At 38.7% G+C, this 16,876-nt stretch overlaps 2 protein-coding genes across 4 annotated transcripts in view; both read left to right on the top strand.

Moving 5' to 3' along the window:
* Window positions 1-1,960, top strand: part of nectin4a (nectin cell adhesion molecule 4a) — a 21,717-nt gene extending 19,757 nt beyond the window's left edge. The window contains exon 11 of the mRNA XM_036596543.1: window positions 79-1,960. Coding sequence (XP_036452436.1) covers window positions 79-567 — 489 coding nt within the window. The 3' untranslated portion in view covers window positions 568-1,960. The remainder of the gene's footprint in view (window positions 1-78) is intronic.
* coro1b (coronin, actin binding protein, 1B) lies at window positions 1,000-16,876 on the top strand. 3 transcript variants are annotated; one of them, XM_036596545.1, is made up of 11 exons: window positions 1,000-1,080; window positions 5,629-5,834; window positions 6,118-6,240; window positions 7,269-7,398; window positions 8,442-8,623; window positions 8,743-8,862; window positions 10,130-10,234; window positions 10,513-10,658; window positions 11,313-11,370; window positions 12,560-12,865; window positions 15,948-16,876. In XM_036596545.1, exons 2-11 carry the CDS (start codon window positions 5,631-5,633, stop codon window positions 16,068-16,070), a joined length of 1,497 nt encoding a protein of 498 aa, XP_036452438.1. In that variant the 5' UTR covers window positions 1,000-1,080; window positions 5,629-5,630; the 3' UTR covers window positions 16,071-16,876. The 3 variants fall into 3 exon arrangements, with proteins under 3 accessions (XP_036452438.1, XP_036452437.1, XP_036452439.1); XM_036596544.1 differs by lacking the exon at window positions 1,000-1,080 and adding an exon at window positions 2,328-3,092; XM_036596546.1 differs by lacking the exon at window positions 1,000-1,080 and adding an exon at window positions 2,521-2,535.

Genomic DNA, 16,876 nt, shown 5'->3' with positions numbered 1-16,876 from the left:
ATTACAGTGGTGAACGGTAGTGTACACTGTTATTTATGCGATTTTTGATTATATGTTTTATCTGTTTCTCATTTCTAGGATAGCCACTTCCTCCCTCCACTCCAGCCTTCTCCATACCTACATCATCAGACTGCTGAAGTTATCAGGTCTCGGAACGGTAACGCCATTTTACCAGCAGAGGGCAGACCACAGTCAGGAGGGGGCAGCAGAACAGGCAGCAGAACTGGCAGCAGAACTGGCAGCGTGGTAGGCAACAGAGAGCACCAGTCACCCCCCTTAAGCAGTTCCATCTACCCTACGCTCACTGATGAGGAGGAGGGTTACCTGGGGCCAGTTGGTGAAGATTCAGGGGTCTTGAGAGTCCCAAAAGAAGTGAATGGCCTAGACAATGGGGGCAGTGAGACAACAAGCTCTCAGATATCAGAGGCAATGTCCAATCACTTCGAACACAGTAACGGGACGCTGTGGCCCAAGTCGAAACCCAACAACATCCTGCTAGCACCAGAGACCACCCGGTTACTCCCTGCAGACTACGGCATTATCCACCACCAGCCTCAGATAGTGTAGGAATTCCTAACCTACAGCTCAGCAGCGTCATTGATCTACAAGAGGTCAGAATGGTCGTCATTGATCCACAAATGGTCAGAATGGTCAAGAGAAAGATAAATGCTTTTGGATACAGACTTTAATGGCGGTAACTGGAAAAGCCATTTCTTTTAATGCTAACTGCTTCAAATAGAGTCCATAATCAGGTTATGGATACACTATCTCCTCACTTTTGTGCTACAAGATATATAATGTCAGCTGTAAAAATGTATTTTTCTATGGTAAAAAGCTGAACTAAACAGAGCAATACAGCTATTTTTTCCAACTGCATGTTTCAGAACTGTGCTCACGCCTTTTTGTGGATAAGTATTATAATGGATGGCGACGACTCCTGTGAGAAACATGGAAAGTCCATGATCATGTGTGAAATAATGCCCTGTGTGACCACGAGAGAGAACTGAATCCTCCTGTTCTTGTTTCACTACAGCAAAACTGTGGTTTTAGGATCGAAGACCAAACCCTGGGCTTAAAAATGTATGTTTTTAATGCTAATTGTCTTCTGAATGCAGATATATCACACTGACGTTACAGTAAAAACCACACCTATAATACACATTTTGAATCATTATGAACATTTTCTCATTACTACATGTAAATAACAAACAGAGTATATGCTGACATGAAGTATTATTAACTGCATTAAGATGTTGTGAGAATAAGTGTTTCCTGCATTAAGAGATGAGCATCATCTTTGTTTACAGCCTGTTCATTGCATTTGCATCAAGAATGTATGTGCCTTAAATGCATGTATTATGACTTACGGTCGTCTGAAAGTGGAACAGTCCCACCGTTAAAGCCTATGCCCTCCTGTTAAAGTGTCTATACCTTGAACAGGCATTAGGTCAGGCATTTACAATTGTATATAATGTTAGTCTGTTGGGTACAGTTTTATTAATCTTGTTAATTAAGTGTCTGACAGTCTAATTTCTACTTTTGTTTGCTCTCTGTACTGCTGGATAGTGCTGGGATTCTGGGAAAGGCATGGGTGATTGTAAGTGCAAACTAGAAATATAAAATAATTCTTTTATCTATGTAAAAGTGTACTGACCAGTTATTATCCCTCTTGCGGTTCATGCTGCAGGGAATCTATTACAAATCTACTAGAAAAAAAAATGGGAAAGTGGAAAAAAAAAAGCTGACAGTGGGTGCAATAATGGTTCATTTCAGTTTCAGATTTTTTTTTTTTTTTGACGAAACTGTGTATAGTTATACCTTGGATTAACATCTAACAGTATGCATTTGAATTTCTCAACTGCGTTTAATTTTAATACTTTTATTCACAAATCAAATTTTGAGTTTTTCTTATTTTATTATTAGTCAGGGTCCATGAGACTACATTTAAGAAGTAAAACCTGACTTTTTAGCCATTTGGTTCGATGTATTTGAAAAAAGTCTTCAAATGTGTGCTCTGGCAAGCATATGTGGTCAAAAGAAATGTAACATTTCAGATACAGACATTAATGGGTTAACATCACTTTGCTTTTAGCATCACAGAACTGGAAAAAAGATGAACTTTCACCTTGTAAACTGCACCCATTAAGGCCTTCTCTGATATCTAATACGATTCTATCCAATTAAAGGCACTGTGTTGGTGGAAGCATTGATCTAAAACATTAATCTTGGTGTTTTTCTCCAGATCACCTTTCATTTGTGGATTTCTACTGTAGCACATTGTAATGACTCATAAGGAATGGGGCTTTTATTTTGAATTCTGTTGTGCAGGGTGATTAGGGTGATGTCTACTGATGTACTGGTACTGCTAATGATGTGTACAGACTCCCATTTATTCCTATTTAACAAACACACGGCCAAAAAGTGATGTGTACACAGATCTCATAGCTAAAGCTGAAACCTGCTGTGAATCCAGAAGCAGTGTGGGTTTTGGAACAGGAAGTTGTTAATCATCCCCTCCCCCAGGATTACATTACTGTACGCCACACAGTAAAAACAATAATATTATGCAATATTTCATTTAATTTTTATTTGATAATAATTTATGGCTGTGGTTGCGCTGGCGTGTAACTACGAGGTGCAGAGCTAGGACTTTTAATGCGTAAAATTCCTCTTGCAGGTGGCCTTTGTGTATTACCTCCTCTCGGCTGATGCTTCATAGGACGCTTGCCTTAATTCTAGGCTTTTTTCTCAGGATGCCCTCCCGGAGCCTGGATCTACATTTTTAATATCATTCCCTTTTTTAATGTTTTTACACGTTTATTTTTTAATTCGTTGTTTTTCTACTAAACATTAAGCTGTTTTTTAGAGAAAACACGGAGAAAATCCAAAGTAGGCTAATTATTTTTCGTAAACCTAACCTAATGGATTAGTCTCTCCGTGAGAACTGGATTCCTCCACCTGGCTCTGTAAACCCTGATACTGACAGACTGGGCGTCGAGGGAGGAAACGCTCACTATTTGTGCTGGATTATTGTTGTCTGTTGCCTTTTCTGATACTTCTTTCTTGTTTTTTACTGGAAAACATAAGCTGAGGTACAGTACCCTAACAGCCCGTCCTGTCTGTGTGGCCCTGCCGCTCCTGTCATTGTAAAGGACGGCGGCTCGTCCTCTGAGCTGCGCCTTTGTTTGTGTGCTGTCTGAGGTGTGCTGTTTGGCTAATGCGACGTTCGTGGGCTTTAAAATGGCTTTTCAGTCCATTTTCACGGCACATATGTTTCGTCATTAACTGCGTTTTGTCTGAGGGATGTGGGTCATTGTTTCTAGTGAAACCAAAGAGAGCTGTTCATTCATTCAGCACTCATTCAGACCTGGGCGGCGCTGGAGCTCAAGCGCTGAATATGAAATGGAGCACTGTTTGCATTTTTAATCAGATTCCTCCGCTCCGCTCGCCTGTGGGATAATTCCGCTGCTTTTCCTTGATGTGGGTGATGAGTGAGGCTGTTCTGAGGGAAATTTGGCATGTATGCTGCAAATAGCCGCTGAATATTAAATCACAAATGTTGCTATTTCCAAATACAGTGAGATATTCATTGGACGTTACTCATTAGGGCGTCAAAGGGGAGCTCCACCAATTTTTCAAAATTTCTGAATTATTCAGTCATTGAGAAGTACACAGTGATTCAGAGTGATTTGGCATGAAATTGTTAATTGTAGAGAAACTTACAGACTCAGATTTCTTTACAGTGGTGGTGATAGGAACTAGGGGTCACGACACAAATTGCCACATTATTTATTGCCACATAAATATATGAGTTTTGTTGTTGGAATGTTGTTGATGGCTAAAATGTCTGAAAAAATAAGTTTTCTTTGGTGACTGTTTTGCCTTACAACGCAGCGCATTACAATCTTCAGACGTCTGGTTCCTATCACCACCACTGTAAACAATTCTGACTCTGCAATTTTTTCTAGAAGAGAACATTTCACATCAAACCACTCTGAATTACTTTATTTACATGTCAACCATTTAATTATGCAGAAATTTGGAAAATTCAGGGCAGTTCCTTTTGAAAATACATATTGTCATATCATCACTGTCATCATCTCCTAAAAATACACTAAAAAAATAATATACAATAATATTATAATATATTATTTAGATGAGAGCTATTAGACTTCTACAGTTACGCTTCAAGAGGAAGGGGTTTTCACTTTCACTACTAGCCAGCTGTATCGTATTATAGTCATTGTCTTCATATGCACCGAGTGGATTTGCTGTTGCACTACAGTGAGTGTCATCACCATAACTTGCAAGGATAGATTATAGTCTGGAAAGAATTAAAAAGAGAGGGTAGGGGCTGAGAACACATAACATTTTTCATGTATTTGTCATTTGTACTTATTGAAGGGCTATTTGATAATGTAATATATATCTACACACAGCAGTGGATTGTCTTAATTATTTGGGCTGCCCAAGACGCCCAATGCCCCTGATAGTCAGAGGCTCACGGACACTGGGCCCAAAGGTCTGGGCAATAGTCTATCCTTGTTTACATGGTCTTTCCACATGCGTTAAAAAGAGCAGTTTAATCTGTTTTTCAAAATTTGATTAGATAAATGTAAACAAAGTAATTTGGTGGATTTTTAACGTAAAATGTAACAATCTAAATAAACTTGCTGCATTGTTCACATGGGTGGTGATAGGAACCAGGCATCTGATGTGTTCAATGCCTCCTAAAGTTCCTTCTTAGAAAGTTATTTTGTGTGTATTTTTTATACATGCAGGGTGTTGTATATATGTGTGTATAAAGGCACAGTAGTCTATAAAAACTTTTTTTTTCATTTACTATTATTTAATTATTGTCAGCATTACATATGAAAAATGGGAGGACATGTAGGTTCACTGGTCATTTTGGATCTCAAATTAAACGGACATGTTTGTACCTTGTAGACATTTTGACCCCAGGTTCCTGTCACTAGCATTGTAAAGAAATCATAATGTGGTGAGAGTCAGAATGTTTCTGTACGATGCACCATCTCACATAAAAAGACTCAGAATGACTTTATTTTCATCCCAGTAACTGAATTATGCAAAAAAAGTGAAAAATGTGTAAACTTCTCTTTTAATGTTGACAGCGCTTGTACAATTGGTGTCCATTAGATACCTACTTTATTAATGTTCATTATTGAAGATTTAGCACTTGATTAATTGATTTTATTGAAAGGTTGGTTGATGTTCGTTATAGCACAGCATTGAAGGGAAAGGTGGATGGAGGTCATATTGGAAAAGCATGTGCCAGGTCCTGAATGATAAATCCATTTTTTATTCAATTTCCCTCTTATTAATACGTTTATATTACTTTCTGCTTATCCCAGTACATCTGATCATTTAGTAAAAATGAGCTAGTAAACATCAGTTGGAAGTAGATGAGACAAGAGCTCCTTAAAATAGCCTCTATTAGCGGATATCTCTGTAATGTCTGAGTGCACTGAAGTCCATCCAAAAACACAAATTAGACTAACAATGAATGAAAGCAAGTAAAACCAGTTAGCCTTATCTAATCTGCAGCTTCTATTAGCTTTCATGAGTTATTAGCAATGCCTTAAATTTACTCTGTTGCTTTTTCTGCAGTCATGTCCTTCCGGAGGGGCGTAGTGAGGCAAAGTAAGTTCCGGCATGTGTTCGCCCAGGCGTGGAAGGCAGAGCATTGCCTGGATGATGTCAGAGTTACACGTGTCACATGGGAGGGACCACTTTGCGCAGCCAATCCGAAGTTCATAGCTGTTATTGTTGAGGCTGGAGGGGGTGGAGCCTTTCTTGTGTTACCACTCACCAAGGTTAGCAATATATATCTCAGTAAATTAGGAAAAAATAAATTCATCTGTAACTGATAACAGTAACTGGTTGATGACTAGATAAAGCGTTACTTCGCTATTCGTTAGAAGCTATAATGAGAGTAACAATTTCAGTTAATGTAATAAGATTTGATTCTAGTTTGTCATGACATTTTCCTACAATGTAAAGGGCAACTGGCAACAAAAACGGATTTTGTTCACACAGCAACAATATATTCTTTCAAAATAGAAATACGAGTTTTGTCGTTTTGTGTCTTTTTACTAGAGTGGCAGAGTGGACCAGTCCACTCCAACTGTGTGTGGTCATGCTGCTCCTGTGCTGGACATTCAGTGGTGTCCACATGATGACAATGTCATTGCTAGTGCCTCAGAAGACTGTACTGTAAAGGTCAGTATAGAGGACATTCCACACCTGAATAAAGAAAGTATCACAGGGCTTAATGTCATCAGGGTGCATGGTATCATGATCTCTAAATTACTTTTACGTTCAAGTCATATTCTGCAGTCAAATGAGCACTTCTAATATTTTATCTGTTTGTTTTGATGTCAAACAATTACACAAATATGGTAAAACATGTAAAGGATGTTTTGAATGTGAAGCACTATGCACAACAATAAGTTTTCATCAAATTCAAATCATAAAATATCTTCTTAGATGAAATTTAAAAAGGTGTTCTAAATGAAATTTATGGTGAACTACAGCTAAAATTGCCAAAATTTAAATGAATCTGAGATTTGAGAAGCTATGGTACGCATTTAAAATACCTTTCTTTCTATTTGTTCTAGCAAAAGGAAGTAATATCATAAAATAATTTAATTGTGAAGGGATGTGCAAATGAAAACACTTGGTGATACAGAAAAATACTGTTTGCATAGTCTGCACCTTTTTATATATATTTTCCAGTTCTAGGTGCCACTGTATTAAGTGACATCGAGACTGTGTGACTGGGAAACCATCACTTACCATCACTGAACCCTTATTTAGCATAATTACAAAAGTATTCTCGTCAGTAGATCTTATAAAGGAAAGAGCTTGTAATGTAATAATCATAGTTCACTAGCCCTGGAGGGTCTCTGTGGACTTTAATTTAAATGTAACTTGGTGATAAGAGGATTTTCTCCAAGCTTTATAAGATTTCTTTCTGAGGGCTGAGACAGATTTTAGGTGAAGGTTACATTTTTTTCGTTTAAGGAATATGAAGTGCTTGGCTGGGCTTTACTCAGGACCTTTTCTTCATGAACCATCAGTTGGCTGAAGAGGAAATAAAGCTGATTAATAGTCACTTTGGCAAGAGGCTTGTTTTTATTTTAGTAGAATACCAAAGTTGGGTTCTGATTCTGACTGGCTTTGTTATTGGCTTTTATTACTTTTATTTTCTATATGTCTGATTGAGTGCTTTGTCATGCTGATGGTAGATATGGCAGATTCCTGATGGAGGTCTCACAGCACCGATGACTGAAGCTGCAGTAACTCTAGAAGGCCACAGTAAAAGAGTGGGCATTGTGGCCTGGCACCCAACTGCTCTTAACATCCTGCTGACTGCAGGTAATCTTTTTGTTTGTGTGTATTTCCGCACACGCGCGCATATGTGTGTGTGTTTACATGGTTCTTGCACCAGGCGCTAATGTTGGATTATTTGGATTACGTCTCTCTGGTTCACCACAGCCTTGGATTGTTCATGTGCTAAGTCTTGTTTGTCAGCCTAACATACTTTTTTACTTCAGTAATACATTTTACTGAATCATACAATGATGTGTGTGTGGAATATGCCTTAAGTCATAGATGATGTCTTTATGGTCATCCTTCCTACCATGAGTTGCGCAGTAAGTGGAGTGAGTAGAAATGGTGACATAACTATTGACTCACTGTGCACAATTTATGTTTTTAAAAAAAGGAGTTCTGGTTCTAAAAATATGTTTGGCTGAGACTGTTGTGGTTGGATAGCAGACATTATTTAATATCATGATAATATCATGTTTATTGCTTCACCTTTATTTAACCATTTGTACAGTCATCCTAATCTATGGTTTGTATGCAGTATGTATACGATAGAAAAGAGCACACTTAGTTATAATCTATACAAAAAGAACATCAGTAAGGAATTAAATACACACATACATAAATTAAACACCATATGGAAAGATTATAACGTAGATTTTTAGTCTGGCAAGGAATGCTGGGGTTCATGAGATCTACTCTCCAGTGAATAGTAAAATGTACAAGCTTGTGCAGAAGAAGAGTGCCAGTGCACCAGTTTGGCAACATTTTGGTTTCCAAAGGAACGTGGAGAACCACTAGACATTAACAGTGTCGTATGCTGTCTATGCAGAGTACAGTTAATGTTATAAATTATTAAGGAGCAATAGGAGCTAGCCCATATAGTAGTAACTATATAGTTATTATATGATCATCAGGGAAAATGCAAGCTATTGGATAGAGCTACGTAAAGCTAAGATGTGGTACTTACTTCATAAATTTGGATAACAAATCATTTATAGTGATAATTCTGCAGATGAAAAAAATCACAAAAATCTTGGAGCTAGTTTCTCGTAGTGTGTCAGATTCTTGTTCCCATTTGTTTGTTCCAGGGTGTGATAACGTCCTGTGTGTGTGGGATGTTGGCACGGGTGAGCTGGTGTACCAGCTGAGTGACGCCCACCAAGACCTGATCTACAGTGTGAGCTGGAACAGAGAGGGCAGTGTAATCTGCACCACCTGCAAGGACAAAGCTCTGCGTGTGATTGACCCCCGACGTGGAACTGTCCTTAAGGTCAGCATTGACAGAGCTGGGTCTTTGGGGCTGTTTTCTGCATCTCTCCTGTCTGTCTAAGAACTCAGTTGTGGATCTGTGATAATATGATTTGTCTCTGTGATGACCCCCGCTCTCAGGTGCGGGAAAAGGCCCATGAGGGCACCAGACCAATGAGGGCCGTCTTCCTGGCTGATGGGAAAATCCTGACAACCGGCTTCAGCCGCATGAGTGAGAGACAGCTAGCCCTGTGGGACACAGTAAGAGAAAAAAAACATAACACATTAGAAAGAACATCCTTATTTATTTATTATTTATTTTTTATTATCAATTATCAAAACATTTTAGTAAAATTTATTCTACATCTGCATTACTGTTAAAATGTTGTGATATCAATAATTACTGTTATTTTATTCAATAACAGCTTGTACAGTGTACATTAAAATACAGTAGGTTAAACAATTTTAATATTTTAAGGTTTATTTCATTCCATATTTCTAGTGCTTAGAGAAGAGAAAGAATGTATTGTATGATAAATAATAAACTGTTGTATTGTTATTATGTATTTACTATTTGCAGTACGTGCAAATCTTCCCCAAGATTTGATCACTACTATTTTCCAAATGTGAGGCATGGTGGATGCTAGTTGTATTAGAACTTGATTCTGAATGTTATACAGCTTTCTCAGTCAATTTGGGATCATCTACAGCTCTTAATCATTCTCGGCATATTTAGAATTTAATGTGTTGCAGTTTCCTACAAATTAGTTGAAACTTATGAAGTTATAAGAGTAGAAGCATCATAATAGAATCATTTTATGTGATGTATCTTCAAACAGTTGTTTTTGTATTATTAAATAAAGCATCTCTTATTTTTTGGTAATGTATAAATATATTCTATTTACAGTATGTTTGTGTACAAGGGTTTGACCACTCCTACTCACTGTACATGTTTTGTTGATTTTGTAAATGTGTTAACACACCCTCTACAGAGAACACACTTAAATATGCCATTTTCCTGCTAATTTCAGTGCGTAATTTTTTTTCTGTGTGCAACATTTTGGGAAAAAATTGAAACATAAAATATAATATGTGCCCTAATGTTTTAACACATCACATTTTATATTTGTTCAATATGTTAAGTTCAGCAAAGAAACAGTAATTGTGCATGCAAATGTGCAGAAGTTCCCTGTAGAGGGCGTGTTAACTTATTTCACTTACAAAACCAATAAAATATGTAATTTCACCAAGAGTGCCCAAACTTTTGCATACAGCTGTATGCAAGCTGTGTTGTCAGTTAGGAACTCCAGAGCTAAATTAGTTAGAATACTACATGCACATTAATAGTACATACTGTGTACATTAGTAGAATGTTGTAGTTTATTTACTTTGATATACACTTCAGTATTTAAGATTATATACTCATGTTAAGCTTCTTTCAGTCACTGAGGGGCCAGTGAAAAACATTTTCATGTAAATCTCTCTTATGTTTTGCTCTGTGTTTGTTGCATGTAATTGTAAATATTAGAAAGATCTCGCTGAGCCAATGGCTGTTCAGGAAATGGACACCAGTAATGGAGTTTTACTTCCTTTCTACGACCCAGACACGAACATGGTCTATCTGTGTGGAAAGGTAAAACCATCCAGACCTGCACTATCACTCTTAACCTACACCAGGCTGAGAGGTTTCGCTTACTGATTTAACTGGAGTGTACTGTTACAAACCTGTGTATACACAACACAACGTGTAATACCATGTTTTTTTTTCTATCTGATGTGTAAATGGACAACCTAAGCAGGCAGCACAGTGCTGATTGAATAGCAGTCATAAATCATTTAAGTTCCAGCCTGCCAAAAGTTATGCTGACCTGTACTCCAATTAGGTTCATGGGTTCTGTCTCCTTTTTACAGGGGGACTGCACCATTCGTTACTTTGAGGTGACAGATGAATCACCCTACGTCCACTTCCTCAGTCTGTATAGCAGTAAGGAGCCTCAGAGGGGGGCTGGCTTCCTCAGTAAGAGAGGAGTGGATGTGAACAAGTGTGAGATAGCCAGGTAAAAATACCCTCAGATCAGGCTATATATGGTCTCTGCCAGTTAAGTTCCTCATAACTTCTTTTACAGCATTTGAAAACAAGCTGCCCTTTACATTCTGCTAACATTTCGTGATGAATGGAACAACAGAATTGGTCTGAAATTACTAAAGTCTCGTTACATTACATTGCATATATTAATGTTAAGAATGTTTTTCTTTTAACTCCTCCAATAGTATTCAAGATGATATGAAATCTAATTAACTAATGAGGTGGAAAAACAAAAGAAGTCAGTCATAAAAGCAATGGCAATGTCATTTGGAGATTGTGAGTTTGATTCCCAGTGAAGCCACAGCCATCCGTCAGCCCAGAAGTCCATGAGAACATATCTGTACTCACCTACTCTGTGTGTAGGATGGCTCTTTCTCTCCCCATCCGGTAGCTGATAAAACAGAATTGACAGTTAGCATTTTCCTACAAGCTGCTTTCAGTGACATTGTGTTAGTGACAGTTCAATAAGATATGGTGGTGCTCCAAATGGCTTAGTCGAAGCACATGCCCCAACTTTCACCCTCCCAGCTTGGTAGCATTGCGTGATAGGGGGGGGGTCTTGCTATCTATGATGAGAAGGACGCAGTTAAATAGTTCTATCATTTTCTCTCCATATCTCTTCCAGATTCTATAAGCTCCATGAGAGGAAGGTTGAGCCGATCTCCATGACTGTACCAAGAAAGGTAAACTGAATTCACCGGTTTTCAACAAATGCTGTTTCGAGGTTTGTCCTCGGGAGGAACAGAGATGACATACTTACACCGATCAGGCATAGCATTATGTCCACCTCCTTGTTTCTACGCTCATTGACCATTTTATCAGCTCCACTGACTATATAGGTGCACTTGGTAGTTCTTCAGTTACAGACTGTAGTCCATCTGTTTCTCTGCATACTTTGTTAGCCCCCTTTTACCCTGTTCTTCAGTGGTCAGGACCCCCATAGACCCTCACAGAGCAGGTACTATTTGGGTGCTGGATCATTCTCAGCATTGCAGTAACACTGATGTGGTGGTGGTGTGTTAGTGTGCATTGTGCTGGTACGAGTGGATCAGACACAGCAGTGCTGCTGGAGGTTTTAAACACTGTGTCCACTCACTGTCCACTCTATTAGACACTCCTACCTTGTCAGTCCACCGTGTAGATGTAAAGTCAGAGATGATAGCTCATCTGCTGCTGCACAGTTTGTGTTGGTCATCCTCTAGTCCTTCATCAGTGGTCACAGGACGCTGCCCACAGGATGCTGTTATGGATATTTTTGGTTGGTGGACTATGATTTGACACTGATGTGTTTAAGTCCTCCAGCAGCACTACTGTGTCTGATCCACTCAGACCAGCGCAACACACACTAACACAACACCACCACATCAATGTTACTGCAGTGCTGAGAATGATCCACCACTCAAATAGTACTGCTCTGTGGTCATAATGTTATGCCTGATCGGTATTGTATATTGTATCTCATAGACAGTTAGTATATTGGTGACATGCTTAGTGTGTTTCCTAGACTAAATTAGCCTATATATATGTTCATGAAAGTGTTTTCCTTTTTTGAAGAGCAGTTTTTTTTCTAAATAATGAATGGTTTTATTTCCCTGTTAAAAAAACTGTTAAAAAAAACTGTTAAAAAGCACATACCAAAACACTTGGTCGAAAGTTGATGAGTGAACAAGAGTATTGCTGTTTTGCGAAAAGCAATGGCAACATTTAAACAGTCCACTATTTATTATGTTAAATTATTGCAGATGTTAATTTATTAAAACATTTTGAAAAGCAACATGCTTTGACAAATTTTTGACAGGGAGTGTAATTACAGTGTTACTTGCAGAATATGTACCAGCATGTGTTATACCTTCTCTGTAATTACCCCCCCAGTCAGACCTGTTCCAGGGGGATTTGTATCCAGACACAGCAGGATTAGAGCCCTCCCTTCTGGCTGAAGACTGGATAGCAGGGCAGGACGCTCCTCCACTCTTAGTCTCTCTGAGTGGAGGCTACACCGCTCCTCCTTCTAAATCGAACACGCTCCGGGGTAGACCAAAACTACTGCCTCAGACCAACTCAACTACTGCCTCCACTGCTTCCAGTGCTGCTGCCAGCAGAGAAATGGAGAGTGAAGCAATGGAGCAGGTGCACGTTGGGAGGGAAATCGAGGGAGGGATGGAGAGAGTGAGAAAAGAGGTAAGAACACAAACTGGGTCACAACAGTCATAAGCATCATTTTTAGTCAAATGATTGTCCTTTAGTAGAATTGCTTATGTGGTCCCTGACACTGTTTGACATGCAATCTATATCTATAAAATTGGATAAAAGTATGTGACATAGCTGAAACTGTAGTAGCGCCATCTTTAAGCCCGAAAATGTACATTTGACCATTTTTTAGATTACATATATTCCTGCAGTGGCCCAAACACAAAATACTAATGGTTTTTATGAATGTTTTTCACCTGGTCAAAGTTCACGTTTAAATCCTATAGAGAACAATTGTTCTCCCATTAAACACAAACTAGCTAGGCAATATTTTAACTGTTACTCAATGCTGAGTAGAACACATTCTGTAAAAGGCTGCCAGCAAGTTTACCCACAAGACTTCAACATTTAAAGAAATCAAAGGGAAAAGCTTTCCCATACTAAGTTAATTAATCTATTTGTTTAATTCCTGTTAATTTAATAACTAATGATTTTTTTGTTAAGACTGTTAAAAGCTTAATATTTTGCCATTTTAAGCTTGGCCCATTTTTTTTTGCACAGGAGTGTTGATACATAGATATTTATAGATTTTATTGATACAGAATGCTGATACCTATAAAAATGACAGTTGTTATTCATTGTTATTCACTTCAAGATGACCGCTGCTACAGTTGCTGTCTGAGCAATGTACTTTTGTCCATTTGTATAGATAACAGTTTGTCATACAGTGTCAGAAACCACATAAGCTTGTCTAGATGAGACTACAACTCAACATGGAGGGTGGGGGTGGGAGGTCACTGACCCATACTTAAGTTACACACTGTAATTAGAAGATTCAGTGTGAAGTTTCAATATTTAAGTGCACGTCTGAGGTTCGCTGTTGCCCACGTTTCACCAGGACTTGAACTGGCCTTCAACTTTGCATGCACTTCTGCTCTTCTAAGCTAAAAATGCTGCATTTTAGTGACACACAAAGCTTTCATGATGAAAGCGATTTGCTTTGCAGTCATGAAAATGAAGAGTTAATCCACTCTTTACACAGCTGTGCTCTCAGGCACTGTTTTGACTGAGTTAGTTTTATGTAATGATACAGTAAGTTAGTGTTTTGGGTTGTATTCCACAAGCCCTGTACTGTATGTTGCTTTACAGAAATGTAATTGAAGCAGTGACAGATGTCATGCTATCATTGCGGTGTTGTGGTGGTGCTTGCAGCCGTAAAGATGACCACAGGCCATGTCGGTATAAAAAGACTTGTGGGCAGTAAAGCAGTACTGTAACTGATAAACCAGTGGCAGATAAATCTCTCCTTATTTTCGCTGTTTAGTTCTGAGCTTTTACGTTGTCTTTTGGAAGGAAATGAGAACATGATCTATGTTTAAATGGCTAAGCAAAATAATTCACAACAAAAAAGTTTTGCAACACCTGTATTCCCTGTGTGAAAAAGTAATTGCCCCCTAAGCCTAATAACTGGCTGAGCCACCTCTAGCAGCAACAGTTGCAGGCAAACACTGCCTATAACATGAGATCAGTCTTTCACGTTGCTTTGAAAGAATTTTGGCCCACTTTGCAGAATTGCTTTAGTTCAGCCACACTGAGGGGGGAGGGGCTTTTGTTGATGTCCTGCCACAACCTCTTACTGGGGTTTAAATCAGGACATTGACTAGGCCACTTCAGAACCTTTATTTTGTTTCCTTTGAGTCATTCAGCATTGCTCCTGTGCTTTAGATTGTTGTTTTGCTGTGTAACCCAGTTTCATTTTAGCTTCAGATCACAGAATGATGACCATACATTCTCCTGTTGGACTTTCTGGTTTAGAGCAGAATTCATGGTTAAGTCAATTATGCCAAGGCTCTAAAGCAGCAAAGCATCCCCACATCCTACTACCACCTCCATGTATGTTATGAGGTTCTTTTTGTGGAATGCTGTATTTGCTGTACATCAGATGTGACAGGACCACTGTCTTTCAAAAAGTTCCAATTTTGACTCATCAGTCCACAGAACATTATTCCAAAAGGCTTTTGGGGGTCATCACTGTGTTTTTGGCGAGTGTAAGATGAACCTTTATGTTCCTCTTGGTTAGCAGTGGTTTTCATGCTGCAACTCTCCTGTGTATACCACCATTTTTGCCCAGTCTCTAACTAATGGTGGAGTCCTGAATGCTGACCTTTTCTGAGGTGAGCGAGGCCTGCAGTTTCTCGGATATTTGTCTGGGTTCTTCTGTGACTTCCTGGAAAATTCGTTGCTGTGCTCTTGGAGGAATTTGCTAAACAGCAAAAATTGACCACTGTTCAAATTTTTCTCCATTTGGAGATAATGGCTTTCACTGTGCTTTGCTGAAGCCCCCAGAGTCTTACAGATGACTTTGAACCCTTTCCAGGGTTCTCTGTGTGTGTGTGTGTGTGTGTGTGTGTGTGTGTGTGTGTGTGTGTGTGTGTGTGTATATATAACTTTTTCTGTTGATTGTGGCATGGTGGGCTGCTTGTTAAGACCTTTTAGCCTGTGTCACATTTCTTTTTAGGTGATGTTTAGATTTGAGGCAGTTATCAAGCCTGGGTGTTTATGGTTTAAACTGACCCCAATTATCAACTAAATTTAGTTTATTGGTTAAATGTAAACTGACAGGGCAGTTACTTTTTTACACAGAGGCAGTTGGTGTTGGATAACTTATGTCTTTCAAACAATGAAATGATCATTTAAAAGTTGTGTTTTGTGGTAGTCTTTGTCATACATTCAACTCTTTTTTAAGATCTGGAACAAGTGTGACAAACATAGAAGAACAATAGTAAAAGAAATCAGGATTATTAGTCATTGGTCAATATTATTTTTCCCCACTCACTTGTGCATGGTGATGAACCCCAAACTCAGAAGACATTTTAGAGGCGGGCAAAGGTCATTATAATTCAACCAAAGACTGTTTTAAATGATATGATCAATAGTGATTAATCTGTCTGGGGACATGAACTAACAAAGTAAAAAAAAAAGGTCAATTTTGGATACAGATTGACTTTAATTGACCTCTAACTGATTCTCTCTTGCCTTTTTCCTTTCTCTCTCTATCTCTATTTCTTGGCAGGATGACCAGCTAGCTGACATTCTGACAGAAATCCGTGCTCTTCGAGCTCTAGTGTTAGCTCAGGGGCACAGGATCGATGTGCTGGAGAGACAGGTCGCCCGAATTGAGGACGGAGATGTGTGAGATACATGACTGCACACACACCCCGACAGACCCATAGCCTTACCCTCCTTATAGCTTTACATCACAGTGAAGGATCATGGGAAATGCAGTCCAACGGCTGAAACATAATGTTAAAAAGATTGAGCATGGAAATTCTATGCCCTGTTTAGAAGTATTACACAAGAGAAGAAAACTGATTATGTTGATAAAATGAAACCTCATGGCTCGTACTGTGCACTTCAAAGAGCTTTTACATCAGGTACTGATTATTGCTGCTAATTATAAACACACAATCAAATGTAGAATTGATTTTTGCTTTAGTCAGAGTTTTTTGGTGTGTAGCTTGGGTGTGTAGCTACCCAATGCAAAATGTCTGAAAGATAAGAGCCTCTGAGGGAATAGCGCAAAAAATCTTACATGCTGTACTCTTTAGTAGCCTCTCTGCATACTGTTAACTAGACCTGATGGTAACAATGCTTATTTGCATACATTGGTCATCACTGTCTAATTCTTCTTTTCCACTACCAGCTAACTGGATGGTGTAAGTCTTAACAAGTGTAGCTCTTTTTTACGTGTTGTACGGCTAATATACTTCATTTTGTACCAGTAGCAACCATGTTTTGTGTAGTCCTGTGAGCTGTCAGTATGAATGCTTAAAGAGAATTTAGAGTATTTAGCAGTAAGGATTGTTGTGAACTAAAATACTGGTTCTACTGATGCAGACTCTCTGCATGAATGAATAGTGCTTCATTCTTGTTAGATTCTAAATGGATAACAGTAGGGCTATGATAGTTCTTCTCTCGATCTTCTTCTTACTTCCTTCTCTT

This window comes from Colossoma macropomum, unplaced genomic scaffold, assembly GCF_904425465.1.
Source record: "Colossoma macropomum unplaced genomic scaffold, Colossoma_macropomum, whole genome shotgun sequence".
Taxonomy (NCBI): Eukaryota; Metazoa; Chordata; class Actinopteri; order Characiformes; family Serrasalmidae; genus Colossoma; species Colossoma macropomum.
Note: the sequence above shows the minus strand (reverse complement) of the source record. Positions and strands in the feature narration are given on the sequence as shown.